The 25,457-nt window shown below is 47.3% G+C and overlaps 1 protein-coding gene across 4 annotated transcripts in view; it reads left to right on the plus strand.

Moving 5' to 3' along the window:
* Positions 1 to 25,457, plus strand: part of TEAD1 (TEA domain transcription factor 1) — a 280,154-nt gene that overhangs the window by 240,339 nt on the left and 14,358 nt on the right. For all 4 annotated transcript variants that reach the window (XM_055142566.1, XM_055142567.1, XM_055142568.1 and 1 more), the window contains one exon: positions 7,979 to 8,152. In XM_055142566.1, coding sequence (XP_054998541.1) covers positions 7,979 to 8,152 — 174 coding nt within the window. The remainder of the gene's footprint in view (positions 1 to 7,978; positions 8,153 to 25,457) is intronic.

Here is a 25,457-nt window from a genome sequence, read left to right on the forward strand (position 1 = left end):
AAACTGTGATCAGTGCAGCTCTAAGGAGAGATGATATCAAGGGGGCCGGGGGCCAAACGTTGTTTTCAGAGAAATAAGGGCAGAAGAAGTACGGCGTAAATTCCAGGTTCCCAGCAGCATCCCTGCCTGTGTCCCAGCCAGGATGGAGAAGGCCTCCCCGCCGTCAGTGGCCGCAGAGATGCTCGAGGCCTCTCAGGGCCTCAGTGTTTCCTCACGTTCTTGTCTCTAGAGCAGCCCAGCTCCTCCGTCTCCAGAGAAGAGGCTCTTCCCCTCCCTCGGGGTGGACTCTCCTGCTAACCTCCGCAGAGGAAAGCTGCAGCCACCCACCTCTGGGCAGCTGCCCACAGTCCAAGGAAAGGCCAGAATCCCTCAGTCCTGACCTTCACTCGGACCTCTTAAAAACAAGTCCGCCCGGGCCACCCCCTGCGGAAGTAAGGAAGCCAAAGCTCAGAAGAATCCTAGGCAGCTGGCCTCGTGCCAGCCAGCCCCCTCGTGCCAGCCGGGGCCTGGATTTCAGCTCAGCCCCCTTGAGTGCTTGGCACATAGGGCCAGACCTGTGGGGGGTGGGGGTGGGGGGTGGGGAGTCAGAGCAATCACTTAGCGGGTCAGGCACTTGCTTTGCATGCAGCCTAGCCAGGTTTGATCCCCGGCACCCCGTATGGTCTCCTGAGCTCTACCAGGGATGATTCCTGAGTGCAGAGCCAGGAGTAACCCCTGAGCATCACTAGGTGTGGCCCACAAACAGACAAACGAAGGGGCAGAGCCCCGTCCCACCTCGCCTCTAACCTTCTCAGAGGAGGGGCCCAGGCTAGACCAACAGTTGGCTCTGCCCTGACTCCTGGGTGTTCTCACATGTCTCCTCAGGCGTGGGGGTCCCAGCAGGACAGGAGAGGTGGACTGTGCGTGGTGGGAGGAAGTGGCGGCTCCCTGGGGAGTGGCTTTTGCAGCCCTTCCTGTGTCCGGCTGGGCCTGCCTCGTCCACACCCAGCCGCACCCTCTCAAGGCAGCCTTGGGTGGCCGCTCTGTGTCTGAGCTGCTCGGGGCACTCTCCCTCTCCCTTCCTTCCCGGCGGCAATTGAAAGCATCTGGAAATCTGCGTTTTATAGCCAGTTCACAGAGGCCCCAGCCTGGCCCCATCTGCTTTCCTTGGCAGATCAGCCCCCACCCACTGGCCTCCCGTTTGCTGTCCCTGCACTTGGGGAGGGGTAGGGTCTTCCAGCTGGACTTCCGTGGGGGGAGGGGCATGCACAGCACAGGCCCAGTGGTGAGCGGGAGGAAGGCACAGGGAGTGCACTCCCTGGCACCGTGAGATCCAGGAAGGCCGTACTGGCTCCATCCTCCTTTCTAGTCAGGCTTCTCTCTGGGAAGAGCAGCCTGGAAGGGAAGAGGCAGCATCTGGGGCCAAGTAGCCAAAATGGGGCTAAGGAAGCTCGTGTCTCACACACGCCCTCACACACAGGCTGGGGGAGGAAGCCTCGGTCCTTGCCACCCCCTCCCCCCAACCACCGCCTCTGCACAGCACAGCACTCTCCTCGCCGGGCTCTGCAGCTATTTGCAGTCCCTGCCAGGCCCTGAGGCGTCCCAGGTGGCCAGAGTGCCCTGTGGGTGTCTGGACAAAGAGTTGTGGTAGACACAGCCCTGAGCGGAAGCAAATGTAAGTGATCTGCCCTTGTTCTGTTCCAACGTGAACATTAGCATCCCTTGACATGAGTTATTTGTCTTGGTTTCTTTAAATTCCTAAGTGGATTATAATTTTTCTCCTGGTATTATTTGACAGCAGTCATTTTTCAAAGGTTTTACTGCGTTCTTCACATACTTGGCGCGTGGTGGGGACACGCTTAGGAGGAGACTGCCATCTTCAGGTGAGACAGGGTAGTGCAGCGCCAGGAAGGTGGCGTCTCTCCACATAGGGAAAAAAGAGCCAAGCAATGTCTCATCAGAGGGCTCTGGAATGCACTGTGGTGTCTTTTAAAAATTTTTTTCTTCTTTTTTAAATAAAGGAAAGTAACCCTTCAGTGGCCAGTTGGCAGAGTCTTTTTCCAGTCCTCTCCCATGTGCAGTGGCCTCCATCCCCGCAGGCCCAGCCTACCTGTAAGGATGGATGTTGTATGTTCCAGAAGGTCGACAGTGATGCACCTGAGAGAGGGAACGTGGGAGCCGGATCTCTGGGTGCCCATGTGTACGCGTGTCCTCACATTGGCCACTATACTGTAGCAGTTGATGGCAGCATAAGAGCAGTAGAGGTCATCCAAAGGGGATGATACTCTTCTCCCTCAACCTTCTTTCCTTTCCTTTCCCTCCCTCCCTCCCTGCCTCCCTCCCTCCCTCCCTCCCTTCCTTCCTTCCTTCCTTCCTGGAGTGATCCTTGAGTGCAGAGCTTTAAGCACAGCTGAGTATGGTCCAAAAAAGAAAAAAAAAATGCATGACTCTTAATATTTTCCTTTATAATTCTTTTCTTTCTGGTTGCTTTTGTTCTTTTGAATGTGTGCCAGTCTCTCTGGTACCACACCATATTTGATGGAGTTCAGACAGTAGGCAAAAAATCATAGAGTTTTGTATATATATATATATATATATATATATATATATATCCATACACACACACACACACACACACATATATACACATACCTCTTGGAGAGCCCGGCAAGCTACCTAGAGTATCCTGCCTGCTCGGGCAGAGCCTGGCAAGCTACCCATGATGTATTTGTTATGCCCAAAACAGTAATCATAGGTCTCATTCCCCTGACCATAAAAGAGCCTCCAATCGTTGGGAAAAGACAAGTACGGAGAGACTGCTACAATCTCAGGGCTGGGAGGAATAGAGACATTACTGGTGCCCGCTTGAGTAAATCGATGAATAACGGGATGACAGTGATACAGTGAATTCTTTTCTTTCAAAAATAAAAGCCTCCACAGTGTTTTTATATAATTTTTGATTGTTTAGTTAATAAAGTAGTACGCTGGCTTTGTATAAAGCCATTAAAGCACAACGGGGAACCCCACATCCCCCCACCTCCCAGTCATACCCCTTTGGGACAGCCACCTACAGCCCTGCCAGCTAGACCTTCATCTCTGATTTCCCTGTTTCTCAGTCACATGCCCATGTAGCAACAGCCGTCAACTTTACACAGTTCCTGTCTGACATCAGGACTTGACTTTCTCATGCCTCTTCCTGCTCCCCCACCCATCATGTGATCCTGTCACATCCCTTGGCTCCATTCATTGTCCTGTCTGTGTCACAGACCTGTGTGAATTGTGCACTCACTGTAGTTTACGTGTGTTCCGTAAGAACCGCTGTGTTGACAGTTGACAGAACTATTTTTTTCCATTCCAGGGTGTGTCCTTGCCCCTTGTTCAGGGCTAACCTACCCTCACCGTGCTCCCACACTGTCTCAGAGTGTTCCAGCTCTGCTGTGGATGGTCATGTCAGCCGGATCCGTCCTTTCGGATCCTTGTCCTTCAGTGGTTGCACTAAGCTTCTTCCTTTATTTCTCTTCCCAGTTAGAGCTCCCAACCTCCGAATTCCCAAGAACAGAACATCCTCCTCTCCTCACTCAGGAGGGTCCCAGAAAGGTCCATCTTCTGCACCTTCGTATACCAGAGAGTGTTTTCTGCTCATCATGAGTGACAGACGCCTTGCTCTGCTTCATGGTTTTCACCTGAGGCTTGTGAAACTTCATTCCTCTTGTCAAGGAGAATTCTACATGTATTCTTCTTCCAAGTGGGAAATGCTGTGTCTTAATGCTGGAGCATAAGCCCACCTCTGTGAAAAGAGCAGGATCCTGCCACGTTAGGCCATGGGTGTGCAGGAGGAGAGGTGTGGCTGCCGTTTATCCATTTTTCTAGAGAAATCTGCCAGTTTCCTAGTGCATGGAGTCCCCGTGCCAAGCACAGTGGCTGGCATACCATGCACCTTAGGGTGCTGGCTTCTTTTCCTGGACACCACAGGAGAAATTGGCAGTGTGAGCACCCTTCCCCTTCTTGTCATCGATGAGTCGGTGATCCGGTACTTTGTGTAATTGAACAAGCTAATGTTAACCTGTTTCAAATATTGTGGAAATAAAATCTTAAGAACTGGGGACTGGACTGGAGCAATAGCACAGCAGGTAGGGTGTTTGCTTTGCACGTGGCCGACTCAGGCTCAATTCCTCTGTCCCTCCCAGAGAGCCCAGCAAGCTTCTGAGAGTATCCTGCCCGCACAGTAGAGCCTGGCAAGCTCTCTGTGATGTATTCGGTATGCCAAAAACAGTAACAACAAGTCTCACAATGGAGATGTTACTGGTGCCTGCTCAAGCAAATTGATGAATAACAGGATGACAGTGCTACAATCTTAAGACTTTGGCAGCCATTGTCTGATTAACATTCACCCTACTTCTATGTGTGTGTGTGTCTGTCTGTCTGTGTGTGTGTGTGTACCCTCAAACATAAGGCTTTTGCAAACATTGTCATCTGCTTACACAATAGAGTTTGCCCTTTTTGGATTTTGCATTCCACTTTCAGTTTTTGGAAATCAGCAGCTGGGAAAAACTGGGAGAAAGGAAGGAAAGTCTTACCCTTACCTTCTCTTTTAAAGAGGGGTAGAAAATGTTCTGACCCATGACCAGATGAGACCCTAAAAATCACAAGGTCTCACCCAGGTGCAGGACAGGATAAACAGATGTGTGCATCAGCTGCCCACTGCCCATCTGCCTGTATTGTGTGGCCATGGATGATTTTTTTTTTCTTTTTGGGTCACACCCGGCGATGCACAGGGGTTACTCCTGGCTCTGCACTCAGGAACTACACTTGGTGGTGCTCAGGGGACCATATGGGATGCTGGGAATCAACCTGGGTCGGCTGCGTGCAAGGCAAACACCCTACCCACTGTGCTATCGCTCCAGCCCCGCGCGGATGATGTTTTAAATGTCTAGATGACTGTTGGCAGACCGTTTCCACCACCATCTTTTAAGGAGAACTGGCAAGATAAGGAAGTAGTCTCACCAGAAAGTTTTCCAAGTTTTGGTTTCACTAAAATGTGAATCCACGTTTATCTGGTAGATGGGGGGCTGGAACGATGGTATAGTGAGTGGATGGGGCGCTTGCCTTGTATGCGGCTGACCCAAGTTTGATCCTTGGCATCCATACTGTCCCCCCAAGCACCACCAGGAGTAATTCCCGAACACAGTCAGGTGTAACCCCTGAGCACTGCCAGGAATGACCCAAAAAAATAAAAGCAAAGAGTGTATGCAGTAGATGTTTTCTCCTGCCTCTGGATTGGGCAGAGGGTCCCCTGACCTAGTTCGGTTGAATTAAGGGGAGAGAAGGTCTATTTGTCCCAGTGCTGTGGCCTGCAGGACACCTTCATTAGACTTTGTATACTTAGAAACAAAGTCACCTCCTGGCAGGAGTGAAGCCACTGGATGCGAGTCGTCAGGGTTGGATTTCCAGTCAGCAGCCTGGGAGAGGCTGTTCCCGATCTCCTGTGGCAGAGTCAGCCTGCCCTCTCGAAGCCCATCTCAGCCCCGGTCACGAAGGTAGCTTCCTCAAAATAGAAACGTTTGAAGACTCTGTCCGGCGCATCTGTGAATCATTATGTCTGTCCTGAATTCTAATTTAGTGTCTCAGAATATTAAAAATACTATTTAGCCACCCCACCCCCGCACCCCTGCCCCAAATCAACTTTCAGAAAAAGCAGAGGTGCAGGAGCGTCTAGACATTTTCTCCTGGGAGAGAGTGTGGTTGATGTTTGCAGCAAATGCACGGGCTGAGGCAGTGCCATGAGCCACATTTTATTCCTAACTCTGGGACTGTTCCTGGGTGTGTAACCTCAGGCAAGTTCACTTACCATCAGGTTTCAGTATCTTCATCAATAAAATGACTTCAGAAAAATTCACCTTTCATGCTGCTGTGAGGCAGGAGTTCCCTGTGGTCACATGCAGAGTCCCATAAGCCCAAAGTGGACTTAAGCACTTCAAGCCCTTCAGGTAAACAGCTGGTGTGCCCTCCTCCCTGCCCCCACATATGCGCAGGGGCACACACACACACACACGCGCACGCACGCAGCCTGTCAGGGGTGGACCATCTTCAGGGATATAAACGGTCACATGACTTCACCACTTGCTCTCCACTCTTGGCTTACTCGTGTTGACTTATTCTTTGCCTGACAGGAAGGCTAATGCAGGAAAGTTCATTGGCTTCTACCCAGGATCTAGTTAATCTCACAGGATAGGAAACTCTATCAATAGCAACTCAGCAGCTACGGTGTGTCGGTCTCATCTTTCTTGACAGGCCCTATTCCAAGCCCTGCCTTATGAATCTGCAGTTGTGTTGCTGTATTACTAGTGTTCTGTTTCCCAGGAGGGGTGGGGGATGGTATGTGTGTCACTAAGATTTAAGGTTCTTCTGTGGCTGCAGTTTTTGGTGCATTATACTCAACACTTTGCTTTTCAGCTTTGCAGTCATATCTTCATGGCCCTTACTCAGCAGTTTTATATCCACTGAATTTCCTGACATCTCAACATGTAGAAGTCCAGGCTATGGTTCCAGTAACACAATGTAGGGGTCTCTCCACATAGAGAACAAAAGGAATTCCAAGTCTCTTAGCTTCTTCATCTTTTTCGGAGGAGGGTAGTCAGAGGACTTTTTCTTTTGGGGGACATAGCACCCAGCTATGTGTAATGCTTACTCCTATCTCTGCGCTCAGGGGTCACTCCTGGCAAGGCTTAGGGGAACATATGGGATGGCAGACATTGAACGCAGGTTGGCTAGATGCAAGGTAAGCACCTTACCACTGTACTGTCTCTCAGGCCCGCAAGTCTCACCATTTCTTAACTTGGCCCAGATTCTGCCCTGTCCCTTGGGTGCCCCACAGGACAGAGGCTGGAGAGAGCAGTACAAGGAGACTTACTGAGTGTACAGGTACCCCCCTCCCCACGCCACACACACACGCGAGCGCGCGCTCTTTGTCATTCTTTCCTATCCTCTCACCACCTCCAGGCAGCACCAGAAAAGACAGGAAGGGCATCACCCAGTGCAGGTGGGGCTGGGAGCCGGCTGCAGGTCAGAGCGGTAAGGTAGTTGAATGGCTGGACACAGACGGCCAGGCTGGCTCAGCAGTGAGCAACACCTTGGCCCTCAGCCCCTGGAACCAGGCACCCAGAGAATGAACACAGAATCCCATGGCAAGTCACACACACACCATCTGATCCCTGATTGCCTTCTTCCCAGATTCTGTGCCCCTAACTTTATTGTAATTTTCTTTTCCTTTGTTTTGTTTGGATTTGGTTCCCCACAGACACACACACCTTTTCTCTACAACTGGCACTAGAAGTTCCTCAGCAGTGGTGCCTTACACCCATTTCTATGGGTTTTCGTTTGGTTCTAACTGAAAAAAATCAGATGTGAGATACAAGTCTCACGTCGCCCAAAAATTCAACAGGGGTTCGGGAAGGAGCTCAGTGGGAAGCACTTGCCATACATGAGTGTGGCCCTGGGTTCAATCCCTGGTGTTGCAAAATAACAACCAAAAAAACCCAACCACACAAAAATAAGACAGGCCATCCCATGAACTTACTGGGGCTACAAGTGAAATAAAGGAGCACACCCGCCATCCCCCGCCCTGTTGGAGTATACCCAGTATACGGAGGGCTCTATACTCTCTGTGGTAGGCTCCAAATGATCTCACTGTCATTGTCATTGAGCCGAGTACACTAAAGATAGAATTACCTACTGGGGTAACCTTAGCTGTTTGCCACACATCTGTAAAAAGTCTTGTTTTAGGCCATTGGGAAAATAAATGCACTTGTCAGTAGAATTTGATGATTTTTCTTTAGCTCATATTTATCTCAGTTTTTCGTAACTTCTTCACTGTCTCCAAGGCACAGACCGTAGGCTGCTCACAGCCTGGTTCCAGGACGCCCAGACTCCTGCTTTCCATCTGCCTGATAGTCAGGTTCATGTCGGGTTTGTAATGGGAATGTCTCTTGGTCTCTTACAGTACAACAAACACCTCTTCGTGCACATCGGGCATGCCAACCATTCATACAGCGACCCATTGCTCGAATCAGTGGACATTCGTCAGATTTATGACAAATTTCCTGAAAAGAAAGGTGGCTTAAAGGAACTGTTTGGAAAGGGCCCTCAAAATGCTTTCTTCCTCGTAAAATTCTGGGTGAGTAACAAAGACACCGGTGGGATTTGGGAGGGTTTGGGGTGCATCTGACAGATGGCCCAGGGCTCACAGGCACCCTCCTGGGACAGCCTTATGCTGGACTTGTGCCCCAGACACATGGTGCATCCTGGGGGCAGTTCGCTGCCCACGCCAAAGAGCAAGGGACACAGGTGGCCTCTGGGCTTTGGGACTCATGCAGGCAATGGCAGGAGGCTGCCCAGATGGTGACATCATGGAAGCTGGGAACCTTGGACCCCTTTCTACTTATATTCACTGCATTAGGCAAAGCTACCTATGAATTTTATCAGAACATGGAACCTCAGGCTAATGTGGGGCTAGGCTGAAGAAGAAGAAGAAGCCTCATGCTTCTCATGGTATAAGAGAATAAAGTGCAGAATGCCAGCTGCACCTGTGAGAGGAGCTTGGCAGGCCCTTCCCGCTCTAGGCAGGCTGCAACCCAGTATCTCTGACAAGTCAGAGACATTAGAGCAGACGAGTGTGTGTGTGTGTGTGTGTGTGTGTGTGTGTGTGTGTGTGTGTGTGCGTGCATGTGAGAGTGAGAACAGGTGTTTATGTGTGCAAGTATGTGTTTATGTATATGTGAAAATGCATATGAAGATGTGAGCGCGCGAGCGTGTGTGTGTGTGTGTGTGTGTGTGTGTGTGTGTGTATCTATCTGTCTAGACATACTGTCCATACAGCATCCCCGTTTCTCCTTTCCCACCTGGCCAACTCCTCCTTCCTTTGACATGGCGGAACCTTTACCCTAGCACCTTCCTCCCTGAAGCAGATCATTGATTTCCGTTTGACTCCCTTTGCAGTTCAGTTCCGGGGCTGAGTTCTAGGTAAACAGCAGTGTGTCCAGTTCTCTCCTGACTCTGACTGCCTCCAGGGCGACATATGCAGAGGGGACCTTCCATTGATGAGCCTGAGCCCGAGCTGTGAGCTGGGTGCTGCACTAAGAGTCCCTGCAGTGTTATGTGGACTTTGTCACATACCCAACTCAGGAAGCAGACTCAGACATTACTGAGGACGGGCTGAAGAGCTAGGACCTTGGGGCCTCATACCCGATCAGGGTGACTTTGCTGCCTCTGCCCTCTTCCTGATTGTTTCACTCTGTGGACCCTGGCCTGAGTGTCTGTCCACCTGACACTTTATGTCTCCGTTACTGAAACAAGTACCTTATATGAAAAGGCCCAGTAAGTGGGGGATAAGTGGATGAATGTAGGAAAAATCCTTCCTTGGTGATGCTCAGGGGATCATAGGTGGTTGCCAGGGATTAAACGGGGGTCAGCGGTGTGCAAAGCCTTACCCCCTGTAACATCTCTCCAGCCCTAGCAATCACTTCTTTCTTTTTTTTTTTCTTTTTGGGTCACACCCAGTGATGCTCAGGGATTACTCCTGGCTCTGCACTCAGGAATTACTCCCGGCGGTGCTCAGGGAACCATATGGGATGCTGGGAATCAAACCTGGGCCAGCCACGTGCAAGGCAAACACCTTACCTGCTGTACTATCACTCCAGCCCCAACACCACTACTTTCTAATGTTTAAAGATTTCCCTGATGAGATCTATAGCCCAGGTGTTTTATTTGCTTATTTTGGTATATTCTGTAAGACAGACTAATGAATTTGAATGTGAAGGCTTAGGAAAGTTTGTTAATTTGATTTTGTTTTTTTTCTTTTGTTTCTGACTCTATCTTACACTGTGCTCAGGACTTATTCCTGGCTCTGTGCTCAAGGAAACCTTATGCAATGCCAGGGATTAAACATGAGTCAGCTATGTGTAAGGCATGCATCTTACCCCTATACTATCCCTCTGGCCCCAGTTGATTTGACTTTAAAGTCTGCACTGTCATTTAACATCTAAGAAACTACTTCCTATTAAATTTTGGTATTATATCACAGAGAGATAACCATAATCATGTAAATATACCTTTCTTCAATTTATATGAGGCTGGGTTTTCTTCAGGTAATATGTCATAATAAATTGAATGTATAAACAGGTATGAAAATCTAGGTATTTGTGGGTGACTTGCCTTGCACCTAGCCGATCTGGGTGCCATCCTCTCAAATCCCAGATGATCCCCTAAACATCCCAGGAGTAATTTCTGAGCGTGGAGCCATGAGTAAACTCTGACCATCACTAGGTGGGTGACAAAAAAAGGTTTTTTTAATAATAAATAAAGAAGGAAGAAAGAAACTCTGGGTATTTATTATGAGGCCATACATGAAATACATTGCAGAATATAAAAGCAGCACTGCGCTCTCTCTCTCTCTCTCTCTCTCTCTCTCTCTCTCTCTCTCTCTCTCTCTCTCTCCCTCCCTCCCTCTCTCTTTCCCTTCCTCCTTCTCTTCCTCTCTCCCTCCCTCTCTCTCTTCCTCTCCTCTTCCTCCCTCTCTCCCTCTCTGTCTTTCTCTGTCTCTCTCTGATTTCCTATTTTTCCTTTTTTTTTTCTTTTTGCTTTTTTGGGTCACACCCAGCAATGCTCAGGGGTTACTTCTGGCTTTGCACTCAGGAATTACTCCTGGCGGTGCTCAGGGGACCATATGAGATGCTGGGAATTGAACCCGGGTTGGCTGGGTGCAAGGCAAACGCCCTACCCGCTGTGCTATCTCTCAGATTTCTCTTGAACATTTTTGTTGTTGTCCTGGGAACCTCACCTAGTGGTACTCAGGGGCTCTTACTGCCTCTGTGCTCAGGGGACTTGTGTGCAGTCCCACACATCAAACTATGTTGGCTGCCTGCGAGGCAAGCACCTGACCTCTGGTACCATCTTTTCTGGACCTCTTGGATTTGTTTTAGAAAATATAGGCTTGTCAAGAAGAAAATGGCCTGCCTTAACTTGTCGTGAATCTATTTGTAAAAGGTATAATACATTTGTTATGTTTTACTTTCTATTTGAAAAAATTATAGATATGAACAAGGGAAACAAGTTCTCTGAAATCCCCCTGAAATTTTGAGTAGAAGGGGGTCTTTTAGTTTTTAAATAAAAAGGTTTAAGAGCTATTCTAGTGAAGGATACAAAAAAGAAGCTATTTGTGCCAAATTAATTAAAATTGAAAGAGCTGATGCAAGTAAAATTATTTTTAGTGCTTTCAAATTATATAGCTTTGATTTTAAATAAGAATATTTCTTATAATTAACACTGTATTGGAGTCTTAGTATAATGTAAAGTACTCAGAAAACTGTTTTTGTTTTCACTTTGAAAATTTCCTATTTACTCAGTGTATAATTTTAATAAACACTTCCAGCTATGGCCTTTTGAGTCATGAGTCCCCAAATAATGAGATCTCGCATGCAGATGTTTAGAGTATAGTGGCTGGATGAGCTGAGCAAATTTAGAAATAATTATCCTGACATCAGCTATTAGCTTACTAAATTAAGATTTGCAGAATTAAAATTGAGCACTTCCATGAATATGGTAGAAGACATCACTCCTTCAGTCTAATTGTTAGGAGTACTTAACCTTGATATAGAAATTCAGTTGTAACTATATTAAATTGAGGAAAGGCAATTTGAATTAGGCTTATAATTTGCTGCAATTTGAAATCTCACTGGCTTCCTCTAATGACTGAGAATTACTTACACTTAGAATATCTGTCCCTGGTATCAGTGGGTGTTTTTTAAATAGATTTAACCCTCCCATTGAAATATCATTTTCATTACCAATTTGCTTAGCAGACTTTATTTTTTATGAGTTATGTGAATTTCAACTGAAACCCTGTATCCTGTCTCCTTCTTTATTCTCCCTTTGCTTCTTTATCAAATGTGTCTATATAAATAATTTTAAATTAATTCATAAACAAGCCACAAATACAACCTGGAGTAACATATGTTTATGTTGTTTTAGTCAAGACATGCATAAATGTGGTCTTCTGCATTTCTTCTTTCTCACTTTCCCATGAAGCTATAAGTCACTATATTTCTGACCATTTTCTGGAGACAGGACACTCCCAGCAGTGCTCAGGATGTACTCCTGACCCTATAGTACTCAGAGATCCCTCCTGGCAGGCTCAGGGGACCATATGTGAGCCATAGATGGAACCCGGGTTGGCTGTGTAAACAAGCTACTCTACCTACCATACTATCACTCCAGCCCTTCTGGACTGGAACCATAGCGAAGTGGGTAGAGCATTCGCCTTGCACGCAGCCGACCCAGGTTCGATTCCTCCACCCCTCTCAGAGAGTCTGGCATGCTACTAAGAATATCTCGCCCGCACGGCGGAGCCTGGCAAGCTACCCGTGGCATATTCGATATGCCAAAAACAGTAACAACAAGTCTCACAATGGAGACGTTACTAGTGCCCACTCGAGCAAATCGATGAGCAACAGGATGACAGTGACAAATATTCTATTTAATGAATATATTACAATTTAATCATTTTATAAGTATTGACAATTACCTAATATACAAACAACTTTTTATTTTGTTTTGGTTGGGGGGGGTCGTCATTGTTTCTTCTTTCGGGGGGGGGGCGGATTCTTTTTTTTTGCCTCTATACACAGAGATCACTCTTACCAGGGTTCATTCATGGTACCAGGGATCAAACCTGCCTCAACCACATACAAGTCAAGTGGTTTAACTCCTATTACATATCTGTTTGTGTGTGGATAGGAAGAGAGGTGCTTGTATATATCTGCAAATAGCCATGTTGTTTTCTAAAAGATAAGCAGATTGTTCCGTTGCTTTGTGAATCCTTCTGCATCTGTTACTTTTTTCTTTCTCTTCAGTCTTTAATCCTTCATCTTTACAACCAACACTTGAAGAGAATACCCTATTTCCTAAATTCTGAGCTGTACACTTCTTCCCATTTCAGCGGTTCTAGATGGGATGATTTTCCTCACTGCCCTCCCATTCCTCACCCCTACAACCCCTCTGTGTAGGGGTAAGTCATGCCGTGGCCCCGTGGAGCCCTCGCCAATGTAAGGTGCATCTCACTGTCCCTCTGCCAACCTTAGTTTAGTTATATGCATTGGTGATACTCAGAAGAACAAGTGCAACTTTAAGCTTAGATTTGGGTCCTTTAGTGAAATGTCTCACAGTATGGAACTTGTTATGATTGAGGAGATGTGGGGAACCAGATTGGTGGGGTGAGGCCAACATTTTGTCCTGGCAGAAAACCATGCTCCTGTTTTTCTTAATATAACAGTGATCAGGTGCTGTGTAGGCCTTAAGCAAGATGCCACCCACCAGTGGACAGAGCTGTGCTAGCGTTTCCGCCCTGAGACTCATGCAGATGGGTTGCCAGTGAGATGGTAGATAATGCCGCTAATTTGAGATGAAATGTCAGCTATCTTGGACTTGATCATAGAATTCCCAGAGCTCAGAGAGGTGGGTGTGATTCAGTCGTGTGTGCTGACACAGAAACCAAGTATAGCTTGCAGTTGTCTGTCAAGTCAGTTTCCAGCCACATGGACTTTTTAAAATGATGACTCATTTATCAATAACGTTCACTGAAAAAATAAACAGAGGCCACAAATGTATAACAGGAGTTCTTAAGCTCTGAACTGGAGAAGTCAAAACGGGAACCCAGGCCTGAAATTCTATTCTGATTCCTTGAGATGCTGAACACATTGAAAAGTAACAACATTATTGGTGGAAATGATAACTGGCTTAGGAATTATTTCTGAGATGCTGGAAATGCTTAATAAAAACCCCAAGGACAGTCAGGTTAGCATTAAAAAAAAAAAGAAAGAAAAATAACAACAGGTTAATACAAACCACGGATTCCAACCTTGTAGATATTGCTAGAATTGGATGGATGTGCCTGATTCCTATACTGTCTGCTACTGTAAGGTGAACCATGTACAGATTCCATAAAGAAATGAACTATATTACAGATTTAACCAAATAAGAAATGCTGGTGAAACGAAGATTTTCAGAGGCGCCTCCAAATTCTACACTCCATGCAAAATAACACTGTGCGAGAACCTGTCACTCATATGTTGCTTATTACAGTGAATAACTGTGCAGAAGAATTATTAGGAGGAAGGCTCAGTCTGAGAACCTTGGATTAGAATAGTAGAGAGGACATTAATATGAAAATAAATGGTATGAATGGTGATCAATGAATTTTATATACATTTCATATATCCCTATTCTCTCAAGCAATTATCAAATTAGTGATATATTTTTTTTCTTTTTGGGTCACACCCGGCAATGCACAGGGTTTACTCCTGGCTCATGCACTCAGGAATTACTTCTGGTGGTGCTAGGGAGACCATATGGGATGCCGGGGATCGAACTCAGGTCAGCCGCGTGCAAGGCAAATGCCCTACCCGCTATGCTATTGCTCAGGCCCAAATTAGTGATGTTTTTGAAACCAGGATATACTTGTTACTCTAACTCTAGTAATCTAGGATTACTAATAATGTTTTGCCCTTTTAAATTCTTGGATTATCATCATGCAGTGGAATTCACAACATGTTCATTTTATCATTTTCCTATCTTTTTGTTTTGTTTTTGTTGTTGTTTATTCGGGGAGGGGCACTCTCAGCTTACTCTGGGCTTTGTGCTCTGGGATCCCCAGTGGGATTCGGGGACCATATGGGATGCCAGGAATCAACCAGTTCGACCACATGCAAAACTATCGCCCTGCCTGCTATACTGTCTTTCCAGTCCCTCAACTCATTCTCTTAACCTGTTTTTTCTTTTTGTTTTTTCATTTTATTTTTTATTGAATCAATGTGAGATACAGTTACAAAGTTTTCATATTTGATCCACCACCAACCCCCCCCCCCCACCTTCCCTCTTAACCTGTTTTTTAGGGGAAGAAAAAGAAAGACCACATTTCGTAACTGTAAGCAAAATGTGAAAAGATTTTATAAAAACAGGAAAAGGGAAAACAAGTTGTCTGGAAGGAAGGCAACTTTTTGAAGATGCTTTTATTGTGCTGAGAGTGACATTGCATTTGTTGAACAAAACAAGTGCCACTATAAATAAAACAGCTGTTTATTTCAGGAGTGAGCAGGTGCCCATATCAAGTTGCCCACAGACCCCCTTTGGAGTTTTGGCCTCTATTTAATCGAATTCTGCTTGATTTGGGTTGGAATTGTAGACTTTAGTCTATCATTTTGAACCAAGTGTCCCTGCAGCTATTCTTGGAGGAGGAAGCTATTAGCAAAATGGAATAATTTCCTCCCCACATGTTTTTAACTGCTATCGCTAAGAAAAGGGCCTTTCCATTCAAAACATTTTCCATTTCTCTCTACTTCTACTTTACCTCAAAATGTGTTCAGTTCCAGAATTACAAGAGCACTATAAAATGTTGGGGAAAGTGGAAGGAGGATGAAAATCCCACCATATGGAGTAGTGCTTGTGGACCTAGGAACAGGTCACAATCTTTTCAAGCGGACAAGTTACATGATTGCCTCCACCTAGAGCCTGTCCTTTGCCAAACCATCTCTTGATAAACAGATTCTGATATTTCATGTTGAGGTTTATGGGAGTCAACAACTTGCACAATCACCGACTTTGGCTGATTTTGTTTGAGAGAAAAAAAAAAAAATCTGGAGCTACCAAACATGTTCTGCACTGACTTCTTGTACTGCTTCCTCCCCCTTTGCCCTGGTGGAACTGCAAAGCCGCCATCACTGCTTAGCAGTCCTGCTGGGACAGGCAGGGGGCAGGCACCTGGTGGTTGGTTGAATCTGCTGCCTCCGGGAATTTACCCAAGAGAGGAAGACCTCCACAGAGTGCACCAAGCTTTCCCCAGTTCTCCGGAGTTGCTGATTCCTATAGAAACTGTGCGATTATGTGCATTCTTAGTAAATTGGTAGGGCTCTTGTGCATGATTACAAAGTGTCCAAACTCTTTTTTTGTCCCTAAAGAGCTGTGGTAACAGACATGAAGTGAAACTCCAACAGTCTATGTTCTTGACCGGGAAAGGAAACTGTAATAGACATGTAGGAGCAGATAGGGAAAAGGAAGACTTTTTGCCTGGAAGCATCCAGGAAGGTCACACAGATCCCTGGCATTTGAACTAGGTCCTGAAAGAATTTGATGGTTGGAACTGGAGCCAGCTGAGGTTTTCAGAAGCTGACACTTGTGCAGAAACAGAGAGTTCCACCAGGGGGTGCTGGGGTGGGGGGCAGGGGCTGCTAGGTCTTACAGAAGCTGGAGCATGGAAAGAGTTGAAACCTGGATCCTTGTGGCTCTCACTTTATTTAAAAGACCCAGAGATGCAGCTTGATGGTATTGAGCCTGCCTCACATGACTGACGTTCTGGGTTCAGTATCTGGTACAATAAAGAAAAAAGAACCGGAGAGGAGGGGAGGGGAGGGGAGGGAGAATTCAGAGCCTTTCTGAATTCTCTGAGCAAATAAGATGTAACAGGACAGCCTGGAAAGTAGGAGCAGAAACTCGATCTGTTTTTTTCCCCCAGTCCCAAGAGTTTATTCACAGGAAGGCATTTTTGTTTTCTCCCCACCTTAAAACTCTTGAGGCATCTAGGCAGAATCTGAATTGGGAGTCACCTTGACCTTGTGTGAGAATCCCATGTCGAATGCTTTTTGCTCTGGGTGTTGAGGGGTCCAGACTCTGCTGTGTGAGGTGGAGGACTCTCTTTCCTACATGCCTGCAGGCTGAGATGCTAGCCACTGCCCAGGGATTTGGGGTGAAGCGCTCGCTCGCGCTCTCTCTCTCTCTCTCTCTCTCTCTCTCTCTCTCTCTCTCTCTCTCTCTCTCTCTCTCTCTCTCTCTCTCTCTCTCTCTCTCTCTCTCTCTCTCTCTCTCTGTCTCCCTCTCTCTTTCTCCTCTCTGTCTCTCTGTCTCTGTCTCTATCTCTCTCTCTTTCTCTGTCTGTCTCTCTGTCTCTGTCTGTCTGTCTGTCTCTTTCTCTCTCTCCCGGCCCATTAGAGGTCCTAGTCAGTTGTCTCAAGCTTCATCTAGACGTTTAGTGCTGTGTCAAGCCCTTTATTCCTGTGCAGGTGGAGATCCAAGGTATAACCCACCCACTACCACCCCTTTAATTTACTTCCCAAATGACAAAAGTGATGATAAAAGCTTCAGTTGGTTGGTTTGGGGGGACCCACCCCTGGCAGTGCTTGGGAATGTGGTGGGGGGAAGAGGGGGGATCCACTCTGTAAGTTGCTATTCAGGGGCTAGAATCTGGGCACACACTCAGCCAGTTGAGCTGTCTCTTCAGCTCCCGGAGCATTAGAATGGTATAAACAGTGAAAGCAGTTCTAGAGACTGTAGGACAGAGTTCCTCAACCAGGCTTAGCCAATAAAAATCTAGACCACCGAGTTACACTTGAATTTCAGGTAAATGACATAAACACCTCGGTGTGCATGTATCACATGCTGTAGTTGGGGTCTTTTGGTAGCAAGTTAGTGTTTGTTTTTCCATCGGGAGTCCTGTCTTTTGGATTGTTGTTGGGCTGGTGTGTAGGTACAGCTCCGAGGGTGTCAGGGCTGGTGCTCACCAAGGGGGCCCCCTAACTGGGGTGGGGGCAGGGCTGCTCATTAACCGCCCTCCCCTCCTCCCCCCCTTCCCCAACAGCAGTGGCCCAGGCAGCTGCTGGGGGCTGTTTGGGTCCTTGGGGCTGAGACCGTGATGCTTTCTTGGCTGCTACTGTGTGAAGTCACCCTAAGTTGTATGGGGGATCTTAATTGAATTTTTTTTTTTTAATGAATGCTGGTATTTGTAGGAATCTGCAATGCAAACAGCCCTTCTTTCAAGCCCTGCATAGTGTAATTAGAGTGAGCTCTTTAAGATTCTTTGAAGTACTAAATGTTTATGAAATTCAAATAGGGGTGCCAATCTGCACAATAAAGGGGCCCTGGGTCATGTTTTTAAAAATCTCCTATTTTGTAGATGTAAATATATGCCATAATTAGTGGGAAGTAACTCGAAGAGCCTATTCTTATTTAAAACAGCTGTGGGGAGACCCCAGCTGCGCCCCTGTGGTGTAGGCACAGATACCCCAGTGTGCACCCCTGAAGACTAGCTACCCCCAGCGCCAGACTACACCCTGCCCTACCCCCACCCGAGTCCACTCCTCGGGTCCCCCTTCCCAGTCATCATCGTCCAGACAACTCTGGGGGCTGAGGGGTCTCACCCAAGGCAAATGGGTGCAGGTGAGTGGGGCCGTGGGGCTGGGAACTGCCAGCCTTCCTGGGTGCCCTCCTTCCAGGTGTCGCCCAATGCTGAGCCGGCGTCTGTGGGTGCTGGCGGAGCCGCTGTGAGGCCCACGCCGGGCCCTGCCTGCCCAGCCTCTCCATGTGGCAGGCCTGGCCAGCCGCCCACAGCGGGGCCCGTTCCCCGTGCCGCCTGCCAAGGAGCCAGATGCTGCCATTGGAAAAAATTGCTTCACAATTTGAAATCTTGGTCCTTTGATCATTACTCAGAGAGGATGAAGAGGAGAGGTTCAAAGTGGCGGTTTGAAAGCGCCAGCGTCTCGGGGCCTCCATCAGTGCCTATTATACCGTCTCTCGTCAGGGACAGGCCTCTTGATGTTTTCATTTGTGCAACCAAGTAATTCCTGCCTGACCCTTCCCAGCCCTCAGGATGGGAAGGGAGTGCCACAGCCTGCTCCTTCCCTGACGGTCCCTGTGCCCCCCCACTCCCCCTCTACCCCCTACCGTTGGTGTTACCTGCTTCCTTTGTGTTCCAGAAGGTTCTATTCTCTGAGGACACTGGTACTGCAGGGCCTTCTGAAGGTCCTTTATTTGTCTCCTGGGTGCTCATGTCCCAGCTTGTGGCTCACAGCTCGGTGGGTTTCCAGCGCCCCAACCCCCCACCCCCGCCACCCCCCCCACACACACACCAGTGGATCTTGGAACCCACACAGCTGGCCAGATCTCGGTGTTGTTGTAGTTAATATTGTTGTTTGTTTTCCATGCCTTCAAAATGGGGAGGCTTATTTGATGAATACGGCATCTTATTTTTAACTTTTTTCCTTTAGCATTCAGAAGTGTGGTGCTAAAAGGTGATAAAAGCGTCATGTGTGAACCCCTACCACTAACAGGTCTGTCGGCTACACTGTAGAGATTTAAAGCCCAAATACGAGCCAGTGGCAGAGGCCGACTGAGGGGAGGGAGGTAAATGGGGCTGGGAGGACATTGGTGTAGGGAAGTGGACACTGGGGAAGGGGTCAGCGTTGAAACATCGTATGCCTGAAACCCAATCAGGAATAACTTTGTCATTTCACAGTGATGAAATTAAAGAAAAAAATATTTTTGAAGCATTCAGAAACATGAAATTAAACACATTGGTCAATAAATGGGTTAATTAAATAGGAGATAGGGGACACCAATCTTGTCTCATAACTAATGGCAGAGTGAAATTCCTGGTGTATCAGAGGAGCGTGATTTAGGGAAGAATTTGAGAAAATGGGATATTGCCTTCCGGTGTAGGGCATTTGGTTTACCTACCTCCTGCCACAGTCCACTGTATCATCTTGGCCTTGGACCTGCCTTGGCGAATGGAGACATTACTGAGACCGCTTGAGAAAATCGATGATCAATGGGATGATGATGATGATGATGATGGTGATGATGATGATGATGATGATGATGATGATGATGTATTTGCAGCACATTTATTACTGATTGCTGTCTCTTTCCGGGGAGAGTTTTCTCTAACGCTGCTGGGGCCCTGCGCCTGCCAGAGAGCATGCCCTTCCTTCTTTCTCTGTGCGTGTGTGTGTATGTGTGTCCGTGTGTGTCTGTCTTTTGTGTGTGCGTGCATGTGTGTGATGCGTGTGTGTGTCTGTATGTTTGTGTGTGTGTGTGTGTGTGTGTGTGTGCGTGCGCGCTTTCTCTCAGTGAGCTGAGCCACCATCTACAATAATAGGGGCCAAGCCTGGCTCTGACTAGAGTTCCTCTCCTGGTCAATCCGTGTTTTCAATGCATAAGATAATGGCTTACTAGCTTTATTAAGACCAGTCCTTTGGGGAGCAAGTGAGTTCCATAGGCAGCATTGCTTCCTCTGCTGAGCCTTTGGGCTCTGGAAGCAGGAGGAGGAGGAGGAGAGCAGGGTAGGGCAGTCCGTGCTGCGGATCTGCTGTCTGAGGTGAGAGAAGCACCCGTGAACTTCGAAGAGTCCCTGTGTGCCATGCAAAAGACCCGTGTGAGAACACTGGAGTCTCAGAACTCAGTACAGGCGGAGCTGGCTGTTGGAGAGGCCTGTCAGTGGAGACGGGGAGCGGAGAGGGGAGACAGAGTGGGAAGTCACTTGTCTTGCAGACATTCTCTTAGATGGGCCTGACTCCACCAGACTGAGCTTGGTGAAGGCCACCAGGAAGCTGCCATGGCACTCTCAGTGGACAGGGGTGTGGGAGGTGAAGGTTGCTGATCACACAGGGAGACAAGCATGGGCCGAGTGTGCGCAGTGCGACCACAGGGTTGAATCCCGGCTCTCCACCTGGCCCCCTGCACACCGCCAGGAGACATTCATGAGTACAGAGTAACTCCTGAGCACTGCTGGGGGTGGCCCCCAAAGCCTAAAAAGTGTAAAAGGGAAACAAGATGGGATCCAGAGAGGGCAGCATTCAGTGTAAGACTTTGAGACTGAAATTGAGAGGGGGCGGGTGGCAGAGCTATAGTACAGCGGGTAGGGCATTGGCTTCACACACGGCTGTCCCAGCTGGGTCCCCCCAAACACTGCCAGGAGTAATTCATGAGTGCAAAGCTAGGAGTGACCCCGGAGCGCTGCTGGGTGTGGCCCCCAAAGCAAAATAATGATAATTATAATTGAGGGCAGGGGTTTGGAGTCAAGAATTATAGGAACAACTGGGGATGTAGCACAGCATAGAGCCATTTGCCTTGGACATGGGATGCCCTGATATCTATCCCTGGCATTGAAGAAAGAGAGAGCAGCTTGTTAGACAGCTACTACACACACAGCACCAAAAAAGCAAAAAAGAACTAACTATTAGGTCTGATACTTTTTAGGTCATTTTTTTTTATCCTGCACCTGAGAGTTTAGCCAGAGGTAGTGCAGCCCGGGATATGGTGGACATTGGAGAAAGAGTTTCCTTCAGAGGGCGGCAGGGAAGAGAGTTGGTCTCTATCTCTGAGAAGCAGGATCTCTTCAAAGGGCGAGTACTCGTGGGAGTGCCCTACCATGCGCTGCCCAGAGGTTTTATTTTGTTTTTCCTTTTGTTCGTTTTTGTCTTGGGGTCATACCCAGCTGTGCTCAAGGGCGACTCACAGCTTGGTGCCCAGGGGAGTATGCAGTGCCAGGGATCGAACCCAGGGCCTCAGACATGCAAGGCGAGTGTTCTATACTGAGCTCCCTCTCATCCTGTAGCACTGTAGCATTGTCATCCCATTGTTCATCTATTTGCTCGAGCGGGCACCAGTAACGTCTCCATAGTGAGACTTGTTACTGTTTTTGGCATATCGAATACGCCACAGGTAGCTTGCCGGGCTCTGCTGTGTGGGCGGGATACTCTTTGGTAGCTTGCTGGGCTCTTCGAGAAGGACAAAGGAATCGAACCCAGGTCAGCCTCGTGCAAGGCAAATGCCCTACCCGCTGTGCTGTCGCTCAAGGATCGTTGCATACTGAGCTCCCCCTCGTCCCTGAAAGTAGTTTATTTGTTGTAACACTGTATCCTGATGTACCCTCTCTGGCTAACTTACCCACAAAGGATAAGATAGGGTTCAAATTTAGTATTTGTTGGAAAGATACATGCTAAGTTTTTGTTCCATTTTGTTGTATTGATTATTATTGGGGGGGGGGTATCTATTTGTTGTAGGGCTGGAGTGATAGCACAACAGGTAGGGCATTTGCCTTGCACACGGCCCACCCAGGTTCAATTCCTCCATCCCTCTCAGAGAGCCCGGCAAGCTACTGAGAGTATCCCGCCCACACAGCAGAGCCTGGCAAGCTACCTGTGGTGTATTCAATATGCCAAAAACCGTAACAAGTCTCACAATGGAGATGTTACTGGGTGCCTGCTTGAGCAAATCAATGAGCAATGGGATGACAGTCACTGTGATACAGTGATCTATTTGTTGTATTTGTTTTCTGTGTTTTTGTTTTGGAGGTCACACCTGGTGGTGCTCAGGGGTCGTGCCCAGCACTGCTGTGGCGTCCACGTGATGCCAGCGCAGCAAGGAGAGCACCTGCCACCCTTGCTTCTCTCCAGCCCGAGTTATTTGCTGTTGGAAAGGATCCTGTGGCCAGATTAAAGCTGATGACGGGGCAGAAATCATTCGTCTCTTTGATATCAGCCTATTTTTCCCCTCATTTCCTTGCCTTCAGAACCATATGAGCTAGGTTTGTCTTCAGTTTTTAGTTGGAGAAAATGAGTTGGTGGAGCGGGCGACTAGCTCGGCACAGATCCCAGGCCCTCCTGCACTCGCTGCCTTTGATTTAATGCTGGCGTTCATTCTTTCTTTGATAATACCTTTGCTTTGGGAGAGTTCAGTGGCCACATTTCTTTCTGGGATAATTTGCGATATTGTCCGCTGACAGATAATTATCTTTCACATCAATACCTCCTCCTAGAGAATTCCCGGAGAGCAGCTGTGATATGGTTGGATGGCTACGTGATTATTTTCCACGTTCAAGAGTAATTACAAAGCAGTTGTAATGGCAAATTGGCTGTTTCCACTAGGAAATAGGGAAGTCTTTAAAATTTACACTGATAATTAAATATAAAGTTTTCTCGACCTGTTAGGGGGAAAAAGTTTAAAGCATTTTAAAACTATTTGTCCCTTTTACCTACATTAAAGCCGAAATGTGTAGACCTTAGGAGTGAGAAATTCACCTCCTAGACATCTGTGTGTTGGGGCCAAGAAGATAGCTCAAAGGGCTAGAACACATGCTCATGTGCAGAAGGTCTGGGACCAGCCCTTGGTACCACACGGTCTCGCAAGCACCACTGGGAGTGACCCTTAAGTATTGAGCTGGGAGTAGTCCCCCAAACACAAAGCCAGGTGCAGTCACCCCCCAAAAAAGGAAAGAAGGAAGTACATTTATGTCAAGAGCATATTAAAAATATATAAGCCCTAGGCACTGCCAGGTGTGACCCCAAAAGCAAACAATAAAAAGGTTATAGTAGTACCTTAATGTGTACAGTTTGGAAACACTGCAAATGTCGGTCAGTAACAGCATGGCTAACCCCTAGTATCTTTTATTCAGTGGGATACTCTGCAATAATAAAAATAAGTATGGGCGGGAGCCTTGGCACAGCAAGTAAGCCAAGGCTTATAGCCTGGCTTCCATTCTGGTACCCCATAAGGTCCTCCAAGCCCCACCAGGAATGATCCTTGAATGATCCCAGAGCTAGGTGTGAGCCCTAAGCACTGCCACTGGGTGTGTGTCTCCCCCCCACACCCCTCCAATGAAAAAAAGAACAAGTAAACTACACATAGCATGAAAAAACCGCATTTACAGTACTAATGAAACTGGATACAAAGGAGAGAGTCTCCTACTCTTCCCACTTCAAGTTCAAAACACATATGAAAACAAATGATAGTAGTTCCAGGGTCCCAGAAGAACTTCAAGGACACATGCTGAGACAGCTTCTCTCCTTCCTCTAGGTGCTGGGGACACAGGCATAGTCACTTCATATAAATTAAACTAGAGGGCCCAAGGTCTTCGTCCAGTGAGAGGGTATTTGCCTTGCAAGTGGCTGACCCAGTTTAATTTGTGGCACCACATATGGTCCCCCTGAACCTGCCAAGGGTGATTCCTGAGGACAAAACCAGGATTAAGCCCTGGGCACCTTTGGGTGTGCCCAAAAAACTTAAAAAAAAAAAAATTAAAGTGAAACCCTTTCTCTAATGCCCCTTTTTTTTCACATTAAGTACTTTGATTTCATGTGAAAAACTTGTTAACCTTGATATCATTAAAACTGATCATTTGTTGAGATAATTTCTGAGCACAGATTTTCTTAATGTATATGCTTTGGGCAGCTTTGTTTTCTTTAATAATCCCTGTCATTATTACTATAGATCATTCATCCCATTTAAAAAAAACCACAGTTGGGACTGGGGCCATAGTACAGGGAGTAGGGAGCTTGCCTAGCATGCACCTAACCCGGGGTTGGCCCCCAGTACCCTATATAGCCTCCTGCACGCTGCCAGGAGTGATCCCTGAATAGTGCCTGTGACCCATAAACAAACATAAATCACGATTTGGGGGGCATTCTAAGGGACTGGGAGGAGGAGAACTCGTTTGCTCTGGCTCCTGCTGTAAGGAAGTCCATTGTAGAGAAGTGTAGGGGACAAATCATGTAAAGATTATTGTTCATTGTCATTATTGATCATTGTTATTATGATGTGTCCTTGATAAAATAGTTTGTGAGATTTGTGTTTTAATTTTATATATACATATATCTGCTTCAAACTTGCATACTTATGTTACTTAGTCATTATCTTTTTTTTTTTTTCTTGGTGGTTCCAGAGTGAACCTGGGTCTCATGTGTGCAAGCCTTATATATGTACCATGGAGCCACATCTCCAACCCCAGCTTTTATCCTCAATAAACATGTGAACTCACTCTTGTATTCTTTCTCGAGTAAGTTCCTCGTGGTCTGGAGTCCTTTGCACCCGTCTCGTGGGCTGCCTTTTCCTGTGGCCACGCATGCTGCCAGGGGAAATGAAGTAAGGAGGGGGCACATGTTGTCCTTTGTAGACAAAAAAGCTAAGAGGTGAGAAGGACCAGCCCAGCTCTTCTCCTCCTTTTTGTTGTTTTGTTTTTGTTTTGTTTTGTTTTGTTTTTGCTCACCATCCCTTAAGTAGTAACTCTGAGCATAGTGCCACCTCCTGTTTGAACTCTCAGGACTTTTCACATGTTTTTTTCTTCCTAGTTTATCACTGTTTTATGCACATACTTTCTATGTTAGGTTGCAGTCAGGTTCTCTGTGGTGTCCCTCAGAGCCTCACAGAGCAGATTTGGGTCATGGGCTGTATGGAGGACAGGGGAGCAGTCGCTGCCATAGGGAGCTTCTTGACCAGCTTGCTGTCCTCCTGCTTGACCTGCCTCCACTTCCCTGGGAAAGTGCCTGGAGGACAGGAAGGACTTGGGGGGTGGGGTCCCACTAGCCCTGCAAAGCTATCATTGCTCTACCCTTGGGATCTACCTGTTCTCTGTGGTGTGGGGAAATGGCCCCCACCACTCCTTTCCAGTGAGCCCAGCCCCCAGCCAGGGTTTGCTCGTTACAGGAAAGAAAAGGTCAGTCCTGACCTTTGCCTAGATCTTCCAGGCTCATTGTCTACTCTCACTAAAGAATTTCAGAAGACTAGATGAGACATAAGCCAGTGTGAAGGGCTGGAAAGATAGGATAATGGGTGTGGTGCTTGCCTCGCATGCACCTGGCCCAGACTCAGTCCCCAGCATCGCCTGT

This window comes from Sorex araneus, chromosome 6, assembly GCF_027595985.1.
Source record: "Sorex araneus isolate mSorAra2 chromosome 6, mSorAra2.pri, whole genome shotgun sequence".
Lineage (NCBI taxonomy): Eukaryota > Metazoa > Chordata > Mammalia > Eulipotyphla > Soricidae > Sorex > Sorex araneus.